At 41.9% G+C, this 18,902-nt stretch overlaps 1 protein-coding gene across 11 annotated transcripts in view; it reads right to left on the bottom strand.

The window, feature by feature from the left end:
* USP34 (ubiquitin specific peptidase 34) overlaps window positions 1–18,902 on the bottom strand; it is a 112,778-nt gene that overhangs the window by 5,214 nt on the left and 88,662 nt on the right. For 5 of the 11 annotated variants that reach the window (XM_038132817.1, XM_038132818.1, XM_038132821.1 and 2 more), the window contains exons 54-74: window positions 18,050–18,114; window positions 17,878–17,953; window positions 17,733–17,780; window positions 17,240–17,371; window positions 15,978–16,058; window positions 14,789–14,874; window positions 13,410–13,578; window positions 13,252–13,326; window positions 12,586–12,737; window positions 12,151–12,199; window positions 11,955–12,059; window positions 11,787–11,831; window positions 10,709–10,813; window positions 8,629–8,776; window positions 7,054–7,688; window positions 5,842–5,999; window positions 4,929–5,007; window positions 2,535–2,661; window positions 2,076–2,183; window positions 970–1,074; window positions 721–845 (exon numbers count right to left, since the gene is read on the bottom strand). In XM_038132817.1, the coding sequence (XP_037988745.1) occupies window positions 721–845; window positions 970–1,074; window positions 2,076–2,183; window positions 2,535–2,661; window positions 4,929–5,007; window positions 5,842–5,999; window positions 7,054–7,688; window positions 8,629–8,776; window positions 10,709–10,813; window positions 11,787–11,831; window positions 11,955–12,059; window positions 12,151–12,199; window positions 12,586–12,737; window positions 13,252–13,326; window positions 13,410–13,578; window positions 14,789–14,874; window positions 15,978–16,058; window positions 17,240–17,371; window positions 17,733–17,780; window positions 17,878–17,953; window positions 18,050–18,114 (2,673 nt within the window). The remainder of the gene's footprint in view (window positions 1–720; window positions 846–969; window positions 1,075–2,075; window positions 2,184–2,534; window positions 2,662–4,928; window positions 5,008–5,841; window positions 6,000–7,053; window positions 7,689–8,628; window positions 8,777–10,708; window positions 10,814–11,786; window positions 11,832–11,954; window positions 12,060–12,150; window positions 12,200–12,585; window positions 12,738–13,251; window positions 13,327–13,409; window positions 13,579–14,788; window positions 14,875–15,977; window positions 16,059–17,239; window positions 17,372–17,732; window positions 17,781–17,877; window positions 17,954–18,049; window positions 18,115–18,902) is intronic. The other 6 variants (XM_038132827.1, XM_038132824.1, XM_038132823.1 and 3 more) reach the window with 2 other exon arrangements.

An 18,902-nucleotide genomic window follows, 5' to 3' on the forward strand; every position in this document is an offset into this window, starting at 1 on the left:
AGAAAGGAGGGGAGCTCTTCCTCTCCTTCCCAGGGTAACTGTTTCTGGCCAGGAGCCCCGGAAGAGCCCCAGGAAGAGCTGGATGCTGACCTTTTAGATAGGCAAAGTGACGTGAGCTGAATCCCACCGTTGCTGCAGCTGTAACAACGGGATGTGGCAAGTCACTACGGAGTAGCCCCACCGAAGCTGGCATCTCATCAGGAAGCCCACAGAAGGGAAAATGGCAAGTGAAAAGACTTAAAGCCCTTAATGACATTTCAGGCACTGGATTTTACCCAAACGAGTAGCAGATTATGCCTCAGCCCCAGCTGAATGGACTCTAATGGAACCTGCGGGGTCTCCTTGGCTGTCTGGAAATATTAAAACAGTGTGAAACCCATCTAGACAATCCCTGGGTGGTGCCTCAATTTCCTTTACAAATGCCACAGACAGACTGGGAAACGACCAAAATGTGTGCTATGGGTTTTTTCATCTGCCACAAGGCCCAAACCCTTATGGTGCCTGCAGTATGAAGCTGTGTATCCCCAAGGGCAGGGAAATGGTGCTTCTGAAGTGCACATCTAGAATGGAGTATATGAGGACAACACATCTTGAAGAAGAATTATGCTTTGTTTGCAAAGAAAAGGTAAATGCACTGAGCTACTGGATTCTGCCAATACTTTTATAAAAATGGGAAAACGACAGAGAAATAACTCTTTATAGGACCACTTGTTTACATACCTTGCTGGCTTCCACCATGGTGGGCAAGAGGCACATGTTGAGCTCGGGACGCGGAGGACGAATATTGCTTTTCCCCCCTATTAATTTCAAATTTTCACGACATGGAAAATAAGGTCCAAGAGACACTGTAGTGTAAGTTTGGATAAAATAGGGATATATTAAAAAGGTCAATATTTGACATCAGCAAGGAACACGATAGAGTAATAATAGTGTAAGAGAACTTCAAAAGACAATCACTGAAATACCTACTTGGGATATTACTGTGGTGGTATGTACAATGATTGTGCTGTAGAAATGGAACCAGAGTATGTAGGAAATCATGAGGACTTAAAAGTACAAGCTCCTTGAGGACATCTACAAACAAAAAGTTGTTTTTGCTATTACAAATTGTTATTTCTTAACAGCAAACAGTTCAATTCAAGGCTCATACATTTGCAAACTCTCTCTCGTATCCCTTTTGCCGCAGCTCCGCCGTGAGCAGCACCTGAGTGACACCCCTGACTCTGTCCCAACTCCCTTCACCTCTGCCCCAGGGAGAGACCCTGCTCAGTGCTGCAGCAACCACCAGGGAGGGGCCAGCCTGCACAGTGAGAACCCCTGCACAATTACCCTCTTTGCTTCTTCTTTAACAGAGCACGTCTGACGCCTGGAAAATGGCAACCAGCAGCAGTCAGGAGGACAACGAGAAAATACTCAAACCAGGGGGAAATGCATACAAATCACACACAAGAAGGGTGGTTTGGACACGGTGTTAGGCCTCTACCAGCAATCCATTAAATAATATTTAAAAGTCTACAGTAGAAAAAACCTGGGCCTTTCTGAAATAGCTCTAGCTAATGCAAGAGAGGCATTTGTATGTATTATCTGTGTCTACACTTTAAAAAGCAAAGCCATTCCTCTCCACGAGCTATTTATGCTTTAGTTCCACTACTGCACTTCACAGTACTGAATCATAAAAACGAACAGGAAAAGCTGCTTCTCAGAATAACTTGGTCTCCACGCTCCCTTCTGAGGGGGGCTTTAGTTCATGTTTGAATTTTAATGTCAGATTTGGGATTTGACTCTAAACTCAGTGACTCTTGAACTGAGGAGCTACTCCTCAGTCATGCCCCTTATCAGGTGGCAAATCAGTGTCACAGAGTGACCCCTGGCTTTCTGTGCCCCCAGTCTTTGACTGACCACAGGAACATTCAAAGCAAGCTGACAAACCCAGAGCTCTCTGAGTAAGAGCAGAGGTGCTGACAGTACCACTCCAACCATCCCGACCTCTAGGTTCTAGCAGAGCCCTTGTGCAAGTGGCATTTCCATCTCACAGCAGGGCCTGTGCAGGACAGTCCTGCACGGCCAGGACTTACCAATGCAGGCATTTCTCAGCTCAGGAGGACTGTAGGAATTGAGCAGAGTTAGGAGCTTGTGGGCAAATTCAATCCGCTCCTGCCACTGAATGAGAGCTTGCTTCACATCTGCAATGCAAACATCCCAGGAGGCTGCTTAGCTCATGGCTCAAAAGCTTGTTAAAAAAAGCACAGAATTTCACTGCTCAGGAGTCTCTTTTTCCTCCACCATGGTCTTAATGCATCTAGGAGTTTGTTAAATCTCACTGGTCTACTGCTGTTAAATGTATGAAATCTAGTTGGGTATGAAGTCAGTAAGAAATTTAAGAAGTAACAATTTCACATCCATTAACAGACACATATTCTACTGTACAGCAAGTTTTAAAAACCAGTAGTAAGCATGAAGAACCACTAGGGTTTGGGTGAGGAAAATTAATTTAGAAGCAAGAGGCATAATCCTTTCAAGAGTTATAATCAAACCTTTTCTTTGCAGGTAGGGACGTGTGGATTTCAGAACCGAAAGGAAAATGGACAGAAGCTCTACCAGGTCTCCAGTCACGTGGCAGGCTGTGGCCTCGTGGTACATCATGTGCAACGTGTTAAAGGACTGGGAAGAAGAAAAAAAAAAGCCAAAACTTTATGTTGCCAAACTAAGGTACTTGTCAGTATTCCTCTTTTCATCCTGCAGATAGATTTACATTCATTTTATGCTCAAATAATGTATTTTTTACTCAAAAAAGATAAGGTGTTGGATGTAATTACATAGTTCTTCATTTGTTTTCCAGGTAAAAGGTTTGTGTTACCAGCTCAAAATAATTACCAAGTTTTCACACCTTTATCTACAACCCAGTGAACAAAGTGTCATTTGAGACACGGTATTTTTATATCCCTGTAATCCCAAACTTCCTTAGCCAGCAGACAAATGCTACAAGAGGTGCACAAAGACAGACAGATATATGAATTTGGGGAAAAAAAGGTAGGATTAAGATGGATGCCAGTCATTTTTCAAAATGCTGCTGAAGGATATATGGTTGTACATCAGATGAATTACTGCTCCTTTTATACCTTGTGGGCATCTGTGATTTATAGAAATATGGGGAAGGAAAAGCAACTCATTTCCGAGCAGCAAAACTTCCAGCATGGGATGTAAGAGCAGACATTTAATCTGCTGGGGTCTTTGAAAGATAAAGGAACAGTAGCCTCAGCCCCTAGAATGCAAACCCTTGCCAGGCCCCTTTTATATTACAGTGAAGACAAAAGACACACAGCCACCCTTAAGTGGAAAACTTTCCTGGATGTGACAACTCCTTAATGTTGTCTCCAGGCAAAACACTTCAGCCAACAGGTGACAATATAAGGCCTGCTAACCTCAAGCTGGAAAGTAGCATCAATTTCATTTCATTTCATTTCAAGCAATGTTTTACACAGGATAAATTCATTTTATATTACACACTCTTCACAAACTTAATTATCCATTGTTAGTATGGATGAGGGCTAACTAAGCTAAACCAAATTATTTTTATATATATTATCTATGTATGTACCTTGATTTACTTACATTTCATGTATAGATAACCTTATAGCCCAGTTCCTGACCTCTGACACCCAGTTTACTGGATGGAGGTATTTTCACAACAAAAAGGAACAGGTATGCTGGAGTAATTAACTACAATTAATTCATCTATAGCCTTATATTTATAACAAGCTCCTGAAAACTCCATTTTCAAAGAGCACTGCACTGTTTCTGCAATTCCAGCTCTTTCTACTACACTTTTTCCCAGAAAATGCAAACCAGTGACATAAAAAGAGTTAAAAGAATTTTTTACAGAAACCATATAAAAATGGGACTGGAATCAACCTGAAAGCATCATCCAGTCCAGCCACAGGGCTAAAGGCAGACTAAAATATCCTTGACAGATGTTTGCTCCAAGTCCTTCTGACAACTTCCAGTTGTGCTGGCTGCCCCCTCCTGCAGTCAAAATCCCATTCCAAAATCCCATTTTCTGCACAGCCACAATTACCTCTGAGCCACTTGTCTTGCACACAGTTTAATATCTCTCCTGAATACACCATCCTACAGCTGCCAGCAATGAACTGAATCTTGGTTTTATGCTTTCTCCAACACACCCAGCTTTTTTCTTGTCCTCAAAGGGATCCTGCCCCATGGAGCACTGCCAGTGCTTTCAATGAACACAGGTTCTCATCCACCACCTCAGTCACAGCAGTGAATGGAATCCAGGATGTTCCACCCATCAGGACATGTGGGTCTGCAGAGTGACACTGCTGGGACCAGGGGCCTGACATTCCAACTGCATCCATTTCAGAGGTGCATTATTTCTTTTTTTTTTTTTCCATTCAATTTTGAAATAATTCTGGTCTCATGGACCAAATCCTCATTTACAACAATTAGATGTGCTCCAGAAATGTGTTTTAGGTTTAGTTCCATCAGAAAGAAATGGAGTTTATGGGTTTCAGACCTCTCCTTGCAAAACAAAGGCACAACAGGTGGGAAAGAAAAGGAGAGCTGCCTCAGGAGGGCCTGAAAGAAGGGTCAGAAGTATTAACCACGACTGCAGCTGAGTATCCTATAAGTTATTTCTGGTTTTTAACCTGTTGCCTTAACACTTTTTAACTACTAACAACTGTGTGACTGCACTCAGCCATTCCTTCTCAACTACCTGTAACAAAAGAAATTACACAAAAAAAGCATACATTTATTTCTCTCAGCATAATCTGTTGGTGGTTTTCCCTTTGTCCTGAGAAGCAGACAAACAATTTCCTGATCTTTTTAGTACTAAAAAGAAATCTTATTAAAGCTGACAGGGGAAGTACCAGGGTGAGATGTTTGCTATAATTAAATAACAAAGTAATTACCTCAGTCATCAGAATCAATCCTCTATTGAAAACAACAAGAAGTCTGTCTTCATCAGATTCTAATAATATTCTGAAGGCACTAGGAAAAAAATCCAAACATCCAGAACACTGAAAATCACATCCCAAGCTTAAAATTGTTACGCTGTTATTTTGGAAAATAATCACTAAAGAAGAAAGAAACCACAAAATAAAGTGATTCTTCTCATCGTTACCCCCCTCCCCCCCTTTTTAATTTAAAAATGCTTCTGCCATCAACCTCCTTTATGTTATGGAAAGTAATTTATATATAACCTTTACAGAAATATATCCCATACAACCCCTGCAAAAATGTGGAAAATTATGTACTTGAAATGACAGAAGTTTATGCTTCTTAAATGATGCATTTACATAGATTCACTCAAGCATCTGTTTGGCCTTTTAAATGCCTGAAAACATTTTTATCAGAGTATTTTATGCGTCCAGCAGAAGAGAAAGGAAAGCATTATGAGCATTATGCTAATGAATGCTTTCTTTCAACATAAAGATGATTTGGGACAACGTGGCTGCGCTCTGTGACAGGTCAGTGCCAGGTGAGTGCACGCAGCCCCTCCAGGTAACACAGCCTGTCCTTTCCACGAGCCTTTCAGTGCACCAACAGCTCCATTTAAACCCCAGCCCTGACCTACATGCACAGGCAATTTACAGCTCTGCTGAGAATGCCCCAGCAGCGCTTTCAGCGCTACCTCCTAAGAGAGAAATGGAACACTCTTTGAAGACACCATACAATAAAACTGTCCCACAGGCACAACTGCTACATCACATTTCTGCTCCAAAGTAACAACTGCCAACAGGAGCAGGGGAACTCCAGCTCTGCTCGTGGGGGGAGGCTGGGGATGGAATTCCAGCGGAGCTGCGGGTGAGCACAGGGCTGTACCTTATGAGAGTCGTCCAACAAGAGCGTCCGTCCAAGCAGCGCAGGTAGCAGCTTATGGTGGTTTTCTTAAATTGCTTTATGTCCTCTATCTCCTCCTCTCTCATGTCTGGCCTCTGAGCTACAAACAGCTGCATGAGGTTAAACAGCTCTTCTACTGCCTGAAACACACAGAAATACTTGGTTAGAGTCAGCTCTCTGTACTCAGACTGTACCATTCAGACTTTCTTTCAAAGGTATAAAATTAGATGTTCTGATGCTTGTAAGAGCACAGCTCACTGTTGCATTTATGTGTATGTAATGTACATGTGTCACATATATATATATGTACAAAGCAATCTGAAAACCCCATCCCTGGGACCAAACATTGAGAAAGCTGCTTGTGCCAAACCCTGCTGCAGTCCCACATGCCTGGCAAACACCAAACACGGTGGAGTAACTCAGGTCCCTTGCCAGACAAACTGAGACTTCTGAGGGGAGATGCCGGCGAGGAGAGCAATGGGACCGTCAGATGTAAAATTTCCCCGTGAGCTGATCTAGGCAGAAGTTCAATATGGAAGATTCCCTGCATCCTCCTCCTCTCCACAGTGATGGGAAGCTTTGTACCCTTGGTGTCCCTGCACACCCCAAAGGATCCCAAAGCAGTATTCACTGTCATCATTCCCACCCAGGCCTGCTGTCTCTTGCAGCCTCTGTTGTTTGAGCATCACACACAGCCTACTCTACCCAGCACCTGCTCTCTGTGGTGTCACTGTGTCACTGACAGCACAACTCCCAGGTCTGCCAAAGACACCTGGGCGTTCCCAAGGGGAGCACCAGGCTGTCCTCCCCTGGAAAGCAACAGGATAAGTCTTGGCCCTATTCCAGAAGCTGAAGGCAAGGAAGGAAACCGGCAATTCCTCCACCTTCGTTATAATGCAACCTCCTTCCTAGGGACCACCATCAAAGCTTATTCCTTGTTTCTTATGACTAGGATGGAATACTGAACAGTGGAAACACCAGTGCCTGCTCCCAGGAAACAACAACTGCTCTCCAGCTGCTACGCAGCAAGGAGAACCCAAGCCAATCCCCCCTAAAGTCTAAAGACACGGATTACTTCCACCAGGAAACCCGCACGCAACGCTTTCGCCACCGGGCGCGTTAAGTTACAAGAGACACCGGGTGGGAGGGGACCCGGGAACGAGGGACTGGCGCGCGGTGGCGTGGGTCACTTACTCCTGGGTACTGACTGGCGTGAGGGGTGAGGTTCTTGAAGGCCCACTGGATGTTCTGGTGAGAAGCCAGCTGCCTGGTGAAGGCAGGCGACTGCTCGCAGCACAGGCGCAGGATGCCGTAGTAGGCGGGCAGCATGCCGCGGTTGAAGAGCACCACATCCTGGTCGTCGTGGTCCGCGAGGATGTAATTGAAGGCAATGTTCTTGGTCACCACGGGGTTCTGCACGATAAGGCGCACGTTCTCGGGACAGTCCACGCACACGTTGTACCAGAAGGACAGCAGGGCCTGCTTGTTGTGGTTGGTGGCGATGGCCGGCTCCGAGAGCTTGGGCTGGAAGAGGTTCCACAAGTCCATGAAGTAAGTGGAGAACATGAGCTTCTCGGTTTTGGAGATCAAGCAGTACGTCATGAAACTGAAGTAGGGCACCAGCTTGGTGGTGCCGTGCACGGCGGCGTCGACGTAGAGCTTGGCTCGTGAGAGCAGGCCCAGGAGCACGTTGTAGACCTGGTGCAGAACTACTGTGGTGTCGGGGCTGAGGGGCAGGTCCCGCGTGGGGATGTGCAAAGAGCGGGTCGATCGGAACATCTGACGGAAGGAATTGCTTGGAATAAGCGACACCAAGAGATAGGCTGCAGCTTCAAATAAAAACAGATTTGTTACGCCTCTGACAGTGACATACCTGCTTAACAGCCACGTAAACAGCAATTCAAGTGCACCCCGCGCTCCATTTACAGATTTCAAAGCATTTTAGAGAAGCTGGCATTACTGTATCCACACTAGAAAAAAACCCAAGTGGATAAGAGTAGCACAAAGCACAATAAAAGCGGTGCTGGGATGTGCCACCTACATCCCTGTCTGCTGCCTGGTTCTCCCTGAACAATGCATCCCACCACACAGTGTGATCCCAGATCCCATCACACAATGCATCCCAGAGGTTTTCCATGGCTGAAGTTGTCCATTGCTCAATCAAGAGGTCATTCCCTCCTCAGAGATGTTTACAACTGCAGCCTGTTGCAAAGCTGTACCTCCAGCTTTGCCATCTCCCTCGGCCACAGAAACACGGTAAAGGTCAGTGGCCTGTACTGCGGAGCCTCCTTTGTTTAAAAAATGGACACAGGGAAGGCTGAAAGTGTTCTCTGGCAATGTGACAATGTGATTCCCAGCAGGACAAACCAGAGAGCCAGGATACCCTGGAATCTGGGAGAAAGCACAGATGGCTTCTCCTTGATCCACAAGTTCAAAGGACCCAGCTGGAGATTCCTCTGGAAGAAAACACATGTACTCCTCCCACCTACTGTACAGCCACGTGATGGAAAACCTCTGGAATGACCCCTCTTCCTTCTTTAGCTCTTCCTGGACCTTGCACATTAACCTCTTAAAATAAAGAACCTACCAATGTATCATTCAAGGTTTTTCATCAAAACTGGTAACACCTCTGCATGAGGCACCACAGCTACCCCAAGATTTTAAAACCCAGTAATTCTAAAACAACTGGAAAAGGAAGAAGAGACAAACACAGGAGCATGCAACTCCCTGCAAGAGGTGACCAATTTTCTCCAATTAAAATCCACTTACAAGTTCTCACTCGAGGGTAGTTGTGTGCCAGGAGGAAACGTTCAACCCAGTTCTCCATGTTCTGCAGGACCCAGCTGTGAGCGAGTTTGTTGCGAGGGGTTTGCACAGCCAGCCAGTCCAGGCACTGCGAGGGGTTGTACTCAATCACCTGAAGGAGAGGGGGAAAACCAAAAGGAATACATTAATCTTCCTTCTATGCACTGATTGTGTTAGAAACCCCGAAAATCACTTTCAACGTTTCTTTTTAAAATCACTTAGGGCTATCAAAGCACCTGCAAGACTGAGCTGCTCTGCACACACAGAAAACCTTATTAAATTTCACTGGTTTGTGCTTCTGAACCTTGTTCACAGTTCTGAAAGTTCAGTCTAAGCCCAGGAAATTACTCTGCCTATTCTTTCTGCATATTTAGGAGTTGAAATATTAAGCATCAAGATGGAACAACCTTGTCTTTATAGACAAGTATTTTTTAAGAATATCTAACACAAAGCCTTAACACCGAATCAGTATTTTTATAAGTTACATCAAAAGAAAATAAACTATATGCAAAGATGTTCATACAGCTTCATGCTGAGGGTAACTGCTACTCATTTTTTATTGAATATACAATTTCAAGGAATAAATTCATCCAGTACTTTCCAAAGGAAAACGAGTGCTGTTGTGCAAACCTTGAGAGAATAAGGAGAAAATGACGCTTCCTGTGCTTTTCTGGCTCTGTGTAGCTGGAAATCTGTTGACATGAGGCCAATAAATGTTGTTTGTTCTTCTGTTAGTTTTTTAAAACTACTTTCTTTCTACCTCAAGGCCCAAGTGCCCAGACAAGAAGTAGTTTTACCCTCAGGAACCAGAGGTAGTAACTGGATTGCTGAAGTTGTTCCCAGTTCCCCTACTCCACCTGAAGAATATGAGCAGCTGACACCACCATAACTCTGCTTATAAAATTTTAATCTCATTTTAAAAATAAACACCTTAAGAACAATCTCGTCCCTTTATTTAGAAATGACAAATTGCTCTGTCAGGTTTCCTGGGTAATGGCTGGAGGGAATGTCCAAGAAAGAGACAATCATTTCTCAGTGTCTGCAGAGCTCAATCACTTTTTAATGACTTCCAGAAGCTGGAGGCTGTAGAAGGAGATTGGAGACCCCACATCTGTGCATTCACTGCTGGGTCTCAATCCCTGCCTGCACAATTTATATCCCTGGGCCCGTGACACCAGCTGGGTGTCACTGTGGCCCTTGAGATGTGCCATTTGACCTCCCTTTACCTGAGGTGCAGCAGTTACAGCTCATTCATCACATCACTGGCATCACCTGAGATCCTACAGCTGCTCCTGAGCAGGAGGAACCCTTTGGAACAGCAACCCATGTCCCCTCCCACAGTGCTCCAGCCCCATTTCCAAAGGGAATGAAAGGAATGAGCTGGTCCTCAGCAGTCTCCAGGCTGGCCATGCTGTTCCCAGCCAGGAATGAAGACAGTGAATTGTACTGGGAACACAGAGAGCAGCAGGTGAAGAGAAAGCTTTAATGGTCATCTGTGGCTCAGATGAAGGAATTCATCCCTGCGCCAATTTGGTTAAGAAGTCTCTCTCATTTGGAAACACATGCAAGGTTGGTCTGCACACAGCAATTATCCAGCAGACTGATCTGGCTCTATTTTATGCATTAGAAGTGTTAATGGACATTTTACAGAGAACCAAAAATGTCAAATGAATATTCAAGGAGTCTGTACATAAAGGCCAAAAAAACCCCAAAACCAAATGATGGGTGTTGAAACATTTTACAGGCCTTGCAAAAGGATAACTGAGAAAACAATGTGGAATTTGTCTAGAAAAAGCATTCTAGGCCCTTATTATGAATCAATTAATTTCTCATTAAACTAAAATTTGAATTTAAACTGAAAGAGCCATTAAGTTACAATAGAACTTTTTAATGTTTATTGGCTGTCGCTGTTTATTCAGAAGAGGAATGATAATTAAAAAATCATGGACTGATGCAGGAAGGATGACAACAAAATGCAAAAGAGACATAAAAGAACCAACAAGAGAAAGACAATTTAGCTTCTGTTTTATTTTACATATTGTACCTCCCATATCCTCTGCAGAATGTAAGAAGCAAAGGGTGGCATTCCTGGAGGTCCACCAGCAAATTCCATGAGCATGGTGAGCAATTTGAAAAAAGGATTGGCTGCCTGTAATGCAGAAAAGGCAAAAATATCCGATTTCATCTACTTAATTTCATCCACTTTTCTTAAAGAGTATTTTTAAAAAATCCCAATGTCTGTAAGATTTCTATGAACTTCAGACAAGAACATTTCTAATACTTTAATCCCTTACTATTTAATCTGTACATAATCCACAAATATCTATAAATTAAGCCACTGGTTACAGTCAGTGCAAAGCAAGAGGATCATATGAGACAGGATCAGTCTAGGAGAAGTTACAGGAAATATATATATATATGTATGTACGTATTTATTACAGGAAATATAGACATTATTCTGCAAAAATGAAAGAATCAAGCTGCCCATTGTTGAAGAATTCACCAATTTATCCTGGTTTATATCACTAGCTCAGCTAAGTTATTATTTTTATGTATTTACATAACATGGAATATGGATCCTGGGAAGTTTATCCAAAAGCATCCCATTTTGAGGTTTTACACTGCCAAGACTCATCCAGCTTTTAACAACATTTCAACAAAGTGGTTCCAGCTATAATTATATATATTTTGCATCTGGAATCCATTTGGAACTCTGAGTATTTCTGTTATTACCAGGGCAGGAATTTACTCTGAATGAGAAATGTGTTTGCCAGCACAGAACTGCAAAACAGTGCCCCAAATCTCGAAGAGTCTGATAATAAGTAATTATCTCCACTTATTCTTGCACACAATACTTAAATGTTACCAACTTTTCAAAAGAAATTCATATGGGTGGAGAATCCAGAAATGTTATTTGATTTGAATAAAACTTTCATCCTAAGTGGCACAGCAAATTTCTGTTTTGTGAAACTTCACAAACAGTGCAGTTAGACTTCATTCAATGGCACAAAGACTTGCATCTTCCATGCAAGATTTTTGATGAGCAAAGGATTATTTCTGTGATTTAAACCAGGAAATCATGACCACCGATTATTTACTAGACAGGTGGTGTGTTTACATACCTCAGGAGTCAGCTTTGCTATAGACGTGAACAGCATGGACACAATCTGGAAAGGAAAACACACAAAACTCACTCAGACTTGTGTTTATTCAGTTAAAATAATAACAATTAGCCCACGAGACTGATTAGAGGGGATTTCCCAGGAGAGCTCCAGGTCCCTGCTACTCACGTGCTCTGCAAGGCGATTGTTGTAGCGGCACAGGCTGAAAATGAGGTTGCAGGTTTGCCTGATGTTGATCCCATCACGGATATGTTGGAATAAAAAAGGGAAACCCTGCAACAAACAAGCAGATCCAGTTCACTGCCTACAGCTACACAGCACAGAGGGCTGGGGAGGCTGTAGCAGCCATTTTTAACTTGATTACCTTTCCTCCTGTCAGTGCTGCCATGTCGTTTTGTGACAAGGTCAAATGCCTAAAATACAGAAAAAAAAAAGATCATTTTACTTCCATGATAGCCACGATAGGTTAGTTCATATCCTTCAGTATCACAATAAACAAGAGACAATAGAGGTGTTGATGTAAAACTGAACAACAAAAAAAAAGCTGTACTTGACTGAGATAAAAAAAGAAAACCAAATGTGGACACTTGAACGTGTTCAAGTATTTAACCCAAGTCTTTCATTTGGTCAACAATGACAGTTCCTTTTTAAGTCATTAAAAATATAATGGGCTCATATACAAGCTTATTTATGCTGCTAAAAGAGCCCACAATAAAACCCTCAGACAAACCCACAAAATCTCTGACTCCTTTCTGAACTATAAATTCTAAACTGATTCTGTTTTTCCAGGAGCTCTTGCCTTTCTGAGCGAGACTGTTCCACCAGAAGAGCAATCAGGGCAATCATCTTTTCAAGTGCAGCAGGCCTGTATTTCTCTTCCGCTAAAGAAAGGATATCTTCCTCTTCCTCCTCCTCCTCCCCTTCTTCCTCAGAAAGCACTTCCACCTGGGGCTAAGGAAAAACCAGAGAACTTCAGTGTGGACATTCTGTGCCTTCATTTCAAAGGTCTCTGCATTACCCTGTCCTTTATAGCAAACAACTTCATCAGCTCACATGAACCAAACCAGGTAAGGATCCAATCAACTGACTTTCACACGGAAACATTCACTTTGCACAAGCAAAACTGTATCTACAAATGCAAGAGGTAGGCTGGCTGAAGGTATGGTCTATTTACCAAAAAAAGCAGGTAAATTTAAGAACCTAAGTTGTACAATAGGAGTAAGTAATCAATTGTTAATAGCATCACCATTAGCACCAAGTTAAGGGCAACTTTAATTGCTTTTACTCAGTGCCTATTTCTATACTAAACCATATTAGTCAATTCAACATATTTTAAAAAATATTATATTCACTTAAACATTGAAAAAAATTGTGTAACTGAAGCAATTTCAATGCAACAGCTGAAAGATGAGTCAAGATACAGCAGTAATGCTCACAGATGCAAAACAGGAAAGATCAAACTTACGTTCTCAGGCCCTTTGGTTCCCATGTAGAAGTGGACCATGGTGGATATGGCTTGCAGAGAGAGCAAGAACTGGCTCTGAAAAACGCAGGCACGGGATTACTTGAGAAGCCATTTGTGCACAGGCACCAGCACCTGCCCAAAGCCGAGGCCACACCCACCTCCTCCTCTCCCATTTTGGCAAACTCGTAGAGGAAGGCGAAGTACTCGGTGAGGTGCTTGCTGTGGGGCTTGACGCCGTGCTCCATGATGGACAGCAGCGTCTTCACGAAGCGCGTGACGCACGAGCGGCTGCCGATGTCCTCCACGGGCCCGTCCATGTCATCGGAGCTGCCAGCGACAACAGCCACGGTGGGTATTGCACGCAGAGCACAGGGTCACGCCGTGCAAACACGGCCATTCGCCAAAACTCCTGCCCTCATCACCCCTCAGCCACAGCCTGGGAAACAACCAGCCCAACCTAAGGCAGCACCAGGCACTTGAAATGCTGAGGAGTTCATCAAATCAGTGAGTCAAGATGCTGCTCAGGAAAAGAACTCTCAGAAGAACAGTACTGGGGATCTCCTACTTAAAATCATCCTCTTGATTTGCTTGTTGAATTTAATGGGAATACAATTACAGCTATGGAATCAAGGAAGGCACCCTCCTGAACACAAGAGCACCCTGGCAAGGCAGAGAACATCCACCTTCAACCTCAGACACACTCAACATTAACTCTGCATCATATATGGTCATTTTCCAGCCCAAAATCCCACTCCTGAAATGGAAAGTACAGATCTGCTTTTCACTGGATTCATGCAGCTACTTAAGGAGAATTTCAGCCTCAGACATCTGCTCAAGGCTGGACCTTGTCACTGAACAAAGCCAAGTCAGAGACACAAGTAAGGTTTGCAAAGCAAATTAAATTCTACTTGTTGCCATGAAAATTGTATCTTCATGTCCTGAATTTTGATATGGCAGCATAGTTATCACTAACTCTGCCATTTCTGCTCTGGGGAAAATTTATTATCACAATCACAACTTTAACACAAGAGGTGAAGAAAAACCACTTTTTTCTTCCCATCATGTATCAAAAGAGTTTAAGTGTTTCATAACTGGAGGTGAAGTGATAGTTTTCTTGATAATAAGCAGAGCAAAGGAGAATCCAAGAGGGCTCTTCCTCCTTTCTGACAAAACCTATAATTTAGTTATAGGATTCAACTCTGATCTCCAAATTCTTGTACAGGATGTACAAATAAAAACTTCCACCTTTGTGCCTCCAGATCCAATTCACAGAAGGATTCTCAAGTCTGAGCAGTGAGATTTACACTTGCAGTGTCGAAGTGATAGGAAAAACAAAGGCCACGCTGAAAATCTACTCTAAGGGAGGAAATGTTTCAAAGCACTCGACACTGCCCTTTGCAACCCTACAAATCCCAGCAGGTTGGGAGAATAACGAAGAACAATCAGCACTATTGCAGCTTTACATGAGTGTTTTGAGTGACTCATCAGTAAAAGCAGCTGCAGCAATGAACAGAAGTTGGCAGGGGGTTTCTTTTACCAGTCTTCCATTCCTGGCTGCAGGTAAAGGTGTGCATGCACTGGCCTCAGCCTCTGGATCACGTGGATACACAAGCGCTGGAACATCTGCAAAGAGAGCAGGCAGTGAGCTGCACACCTCCAGTCCTCCACAAAAGGGGCAGTGTGCCACTCCTAAGCAAAGAATATTCTGTCTCCAAGTCCCACTGCCAGCTCCTCACAGCTTCAAAGTTTGAAGACAAAGCTGAGATGGAATTTTAACAGCAGAGCCAAACCTGGGTTTGATGAACAGATCTCAGGATCTGGAGGAACCCTAAACCCAGCCTTTCATATTGGTGTGCACTGAAAGTGACTCTACTTTTTTCCTTCTATCTCTACTGCCTGAAACATTTTGATACTTTGGCAAGATGTTTTTTAATTTTGCTGCTGGCTCATAGGAATTCATGTGAAAATTTGAAGGAAATTCCTTCCAGTAATTTTTATTTTGTAAAGTATTCATGAGAGAAGACTTTGCCTAAGACCTTGCAGAGAGTTTTCCCATGAAATATATTCTTTCACTGATGCATTGCATCCAAAAACTATGTATGGGTCTGCATGGAAACACCACTTTAATAGCCAGAAATCCAACTGAAGAATTCAGGTGACATAAAGTGACTGTTAAAGTTATTCCTTAACAACCTGCAAAGAAGTACTTGTAAGTGACACTATTAATAGTTGGATTTGTGAATGTCCAAATCCTACTAATATAGAGGTTTTTTTAAGTATTTCCAGGAAAGGGTTATTAACAAAGCTTTGTGGCATAATACTGTAAAATTACCCTTACTCACAAAAATTTACCACAGAAGTTACAAACTGGAGCTGTGAGAAGTACTGAATGTAAACAGCTTGATTTTTTTTTGTTTTCTGACAGCAGAGCTTGATGAACTGTTGTTGAATTAATTAAGAAAAAACCCCAATTTTGTAATGTAAAGTTTTCAGCTTTGTAGAGATCAAGAGGGAGTCGCAGAAGCCTTAATTTGCACCTGCTGTGATTTAGTGATCCTGCCTGTACAGCTGTGCTGGGGTTGTTCAAACAGTAACACTCCCATGGCCAAATATCTCCAGACAAGTACAGGTATTACTGAAACTGTCAGAACCACAGCCCCCAGAACTGTCTGCTGCTGGTCACGGCTCAAGCAGTCACCTGACTTGGAAAGGAACTTTTTTCTTACCTGCCTCACAATCTGATTGGGACACTTTATTAGAATCTGCATTGGCCACCAATCATCATCAGCCATACGATCCAAAAACCACTGCAGAAGATACATACTGTGTTAGTTTTGTTCCACACTTGCTCTAGTCCAATCTTCTTTTTTGCATGATATTAAAGTCTGAAGAGAAATCGATGTTACTATTATTAAGGAATAGGCAAGTTTTAATCCAAGGGAAATCTAAAATTCTTCAAATCTAAAAGTCTTCTGTGCACGAAGGAATAAAGAAATAAAGATCAATAGCAGTAAATAGCAATATAAATTTATATCTGGCATCTTCTTATCCCTGTGCTCTGCATGCCATTAGAAAATTACCTGGAAGAACACACTTATCCTGCAAAGTGATGTCAACAGCATAAAAACTACGCTTACAAAAAAGCATAACCTGAAGAATCTCGTGGAAGAGTGATGGGATTAAACAGAGCTTCCCAAGTTAGATCACTTCTGCATTTTAACATGTGGAAAAGCCTCATGGCTTCCAGAGACCCAAAAAGTGTAAAACTAACAGAGATTGACTCATTCCAAGTCAGACTCAGCAAATAATACAGCTCAGTCTTCTCAATCCCAGAATTCTGTCTGAGTCACAAGGAAAGACAATCCCAGAATTTTGTCTGAGTCACAAGGAAAGTTTAAAATGAAGGATCAACATTCTTACTTTTAAATGTACTTGAGTATTCTTTACTACATTAAATGTCTTCACCCAAACATCTCAGGACTACACCCCACTGAGACAACTGTACAGCCAAATACTGAATGTCACATAATTTATCAGCTTTGAATCAATTTATAAAAGCATCATGGATTTAACTCCTTGCTACTGAATAAAGTCTAAGGCAGGACACAGGCTATGCTAGGCTCCTTGTACATTTCAATTATCACAGAAACACTCTCAAAACTTTTCTTCAGTATCTCAAAATTGCTTTCAGCAAGACCACAGCAAATTCTTTGTCTTTCCGTGTCTCTTGTGTGAATTAATTTAAGCAGGTCTTCATTACACAAATCACTATGTAAAAATTAATCAACTAAAGAGTTTGTGACACTGGCTCTCTCTTATTCCAGTGACAAAATGGTTTTGGCCTGTGGTCTCAAGAGAGGTTTCTGCAAATAAAAGTTAAGTCATTCCCCAGGATCTGCAGTAATCAGAGAGGATGAATTTCATCTCACAGAGCACAAATATACCAAATACAGCAGTTCATAGTCCAAAAGATTCCAGGGATACGAACCTCCAGGAAAGTTAAACAATATATAGAAAGTTGGTTTGTACTTTGCTGAGTTCCTAAGTCACTTACTTCACAAGCTGCCTGACTGTTATTAAACTGTTTTGTTAACAGTTCAATCCACTGAAGCATTGTGGGCTGTGAAAAGAAACACAGGAAAAACTGTAACTTCAAATAATGAATTTCAGCATCATCTTTAAACATTTTTAAATGGTTCACTAAAGCACCAAATCTTAAGAATTATAAACAATAAACATTTTATGAATTAATAATACATTGCACCTAGATATAAATACCAGTCCATACATTTTTACATACATATTATATTCCATTGTGCAGGGCTCACTATAAATGGGTAAATGACACTCTAAACATTCACTTTGCATCATATATAGTAATTTTACAGCTCAAAATCCCACTTTTAAAATGGAAAGTACAGATCTGCTTTTCACTAGATTCATGCAGCTACTTCATGAGAATTTACAAGTAAATGGAATACCTTTTCCTTTGAATGAATAAATGTCTCTAGTACAAAGGAAGTGCTTAACTGGAAAAAAAAATGGAACCATTAATTCAGAATGCATGAATTAAAATGTCAACAAGGAAACAGTTAAGAGAAGATGAGATTCTTTGGAAATCCTTACCTTTGCTGTCATCAGAGAAACCGCTTTTGGATCTGGTAGTGTACTTGGGATGCTACTACACAACTGCCACATAAACCTAGAGTCAGTAATTTTATTTGTTAATTAAAATAAACAATGATAATCTGCAAGAAGAAAAGAAGCATTAATATTACATTTCAAAAGAAAAACTTACCCAAAATATGTATGTTCAAAAATGTTCTTGTCTTGAAGGAACTGCATGTTATCATGCCATATCCACTGAAGAAAAAATGCTACCATCAGACACAAGAAAGCAGTTTACTTCACTACTTAAGCACGATTTTACAAGTATTTAAATGATTCCAAGGCTAAAAGCCACAAAATTTTTCTGTATGAAAAACTATTTCTGAAAGCACTTCCTTTAGTTTAAAGAACTGGCTCCAAGCTGTTTTATTCATGCTGCAGTGAGTATTGCTTGTGCCTGCCCTGGGACTGCAGAACAGAGCTTCAAACCTTCCCCTCTTTCTGTGGCCTCATTTTTACAACTTAATTATTCAGAGTTTTGGGCTAAAATTTTGAGAACAAGTTTAAACAGAAACACAGCTGAAGTCTAAGCCAAAGCTTGATGAGCTCTGAGAACTTCTGACAAATTCCTATAGAGTAAGATTTGAATCTCCACCATTAAACCAGAACAGGATTTCTGCCATGTCCCCTGTTCCTCTCTCTAAAGTGATGCTTTTGATCACATCAATCCATAGTGATTGTCACAGCAATATAGTTTAAACATTTAACTCTGATAAAAATCTATTAATATTTTTAAGACCAAGAAGGATAAAAGCATGATCTGATTTGCTGGCCTAGGAATGAAGAGACACTTTCAATTAAGAACCTAAAATGTGGCAGATGCTGAAGCAGCAATTCTGGCCACAGGGAGAAGGGACATTAAATTTTCCAGGTGGCAAAAAGGGATTTATCCCATACACAGGACAGAATGAGAAAACATCTAAAATTCACATAAAATGTAAATCCTAATTCCCTTCCTATCCCATGACCATCTCCTAAGACAG

This window comes from Motacilla alba, chromosome 3 (assembly GCF_015832195.1).
Source record: "Motacilla alba alba isolate MOTALB_02 chromosome 3, Motacilla_alba_V1.0_pri, whole genome shotgun sequence".
Taxonomy (NCBI): domain Eukaryota; kingdom Metazoa; phylum Chordata; class Aves; order Passeriformes; family Motacillidae; genus Motacilla; species Motacilla alba.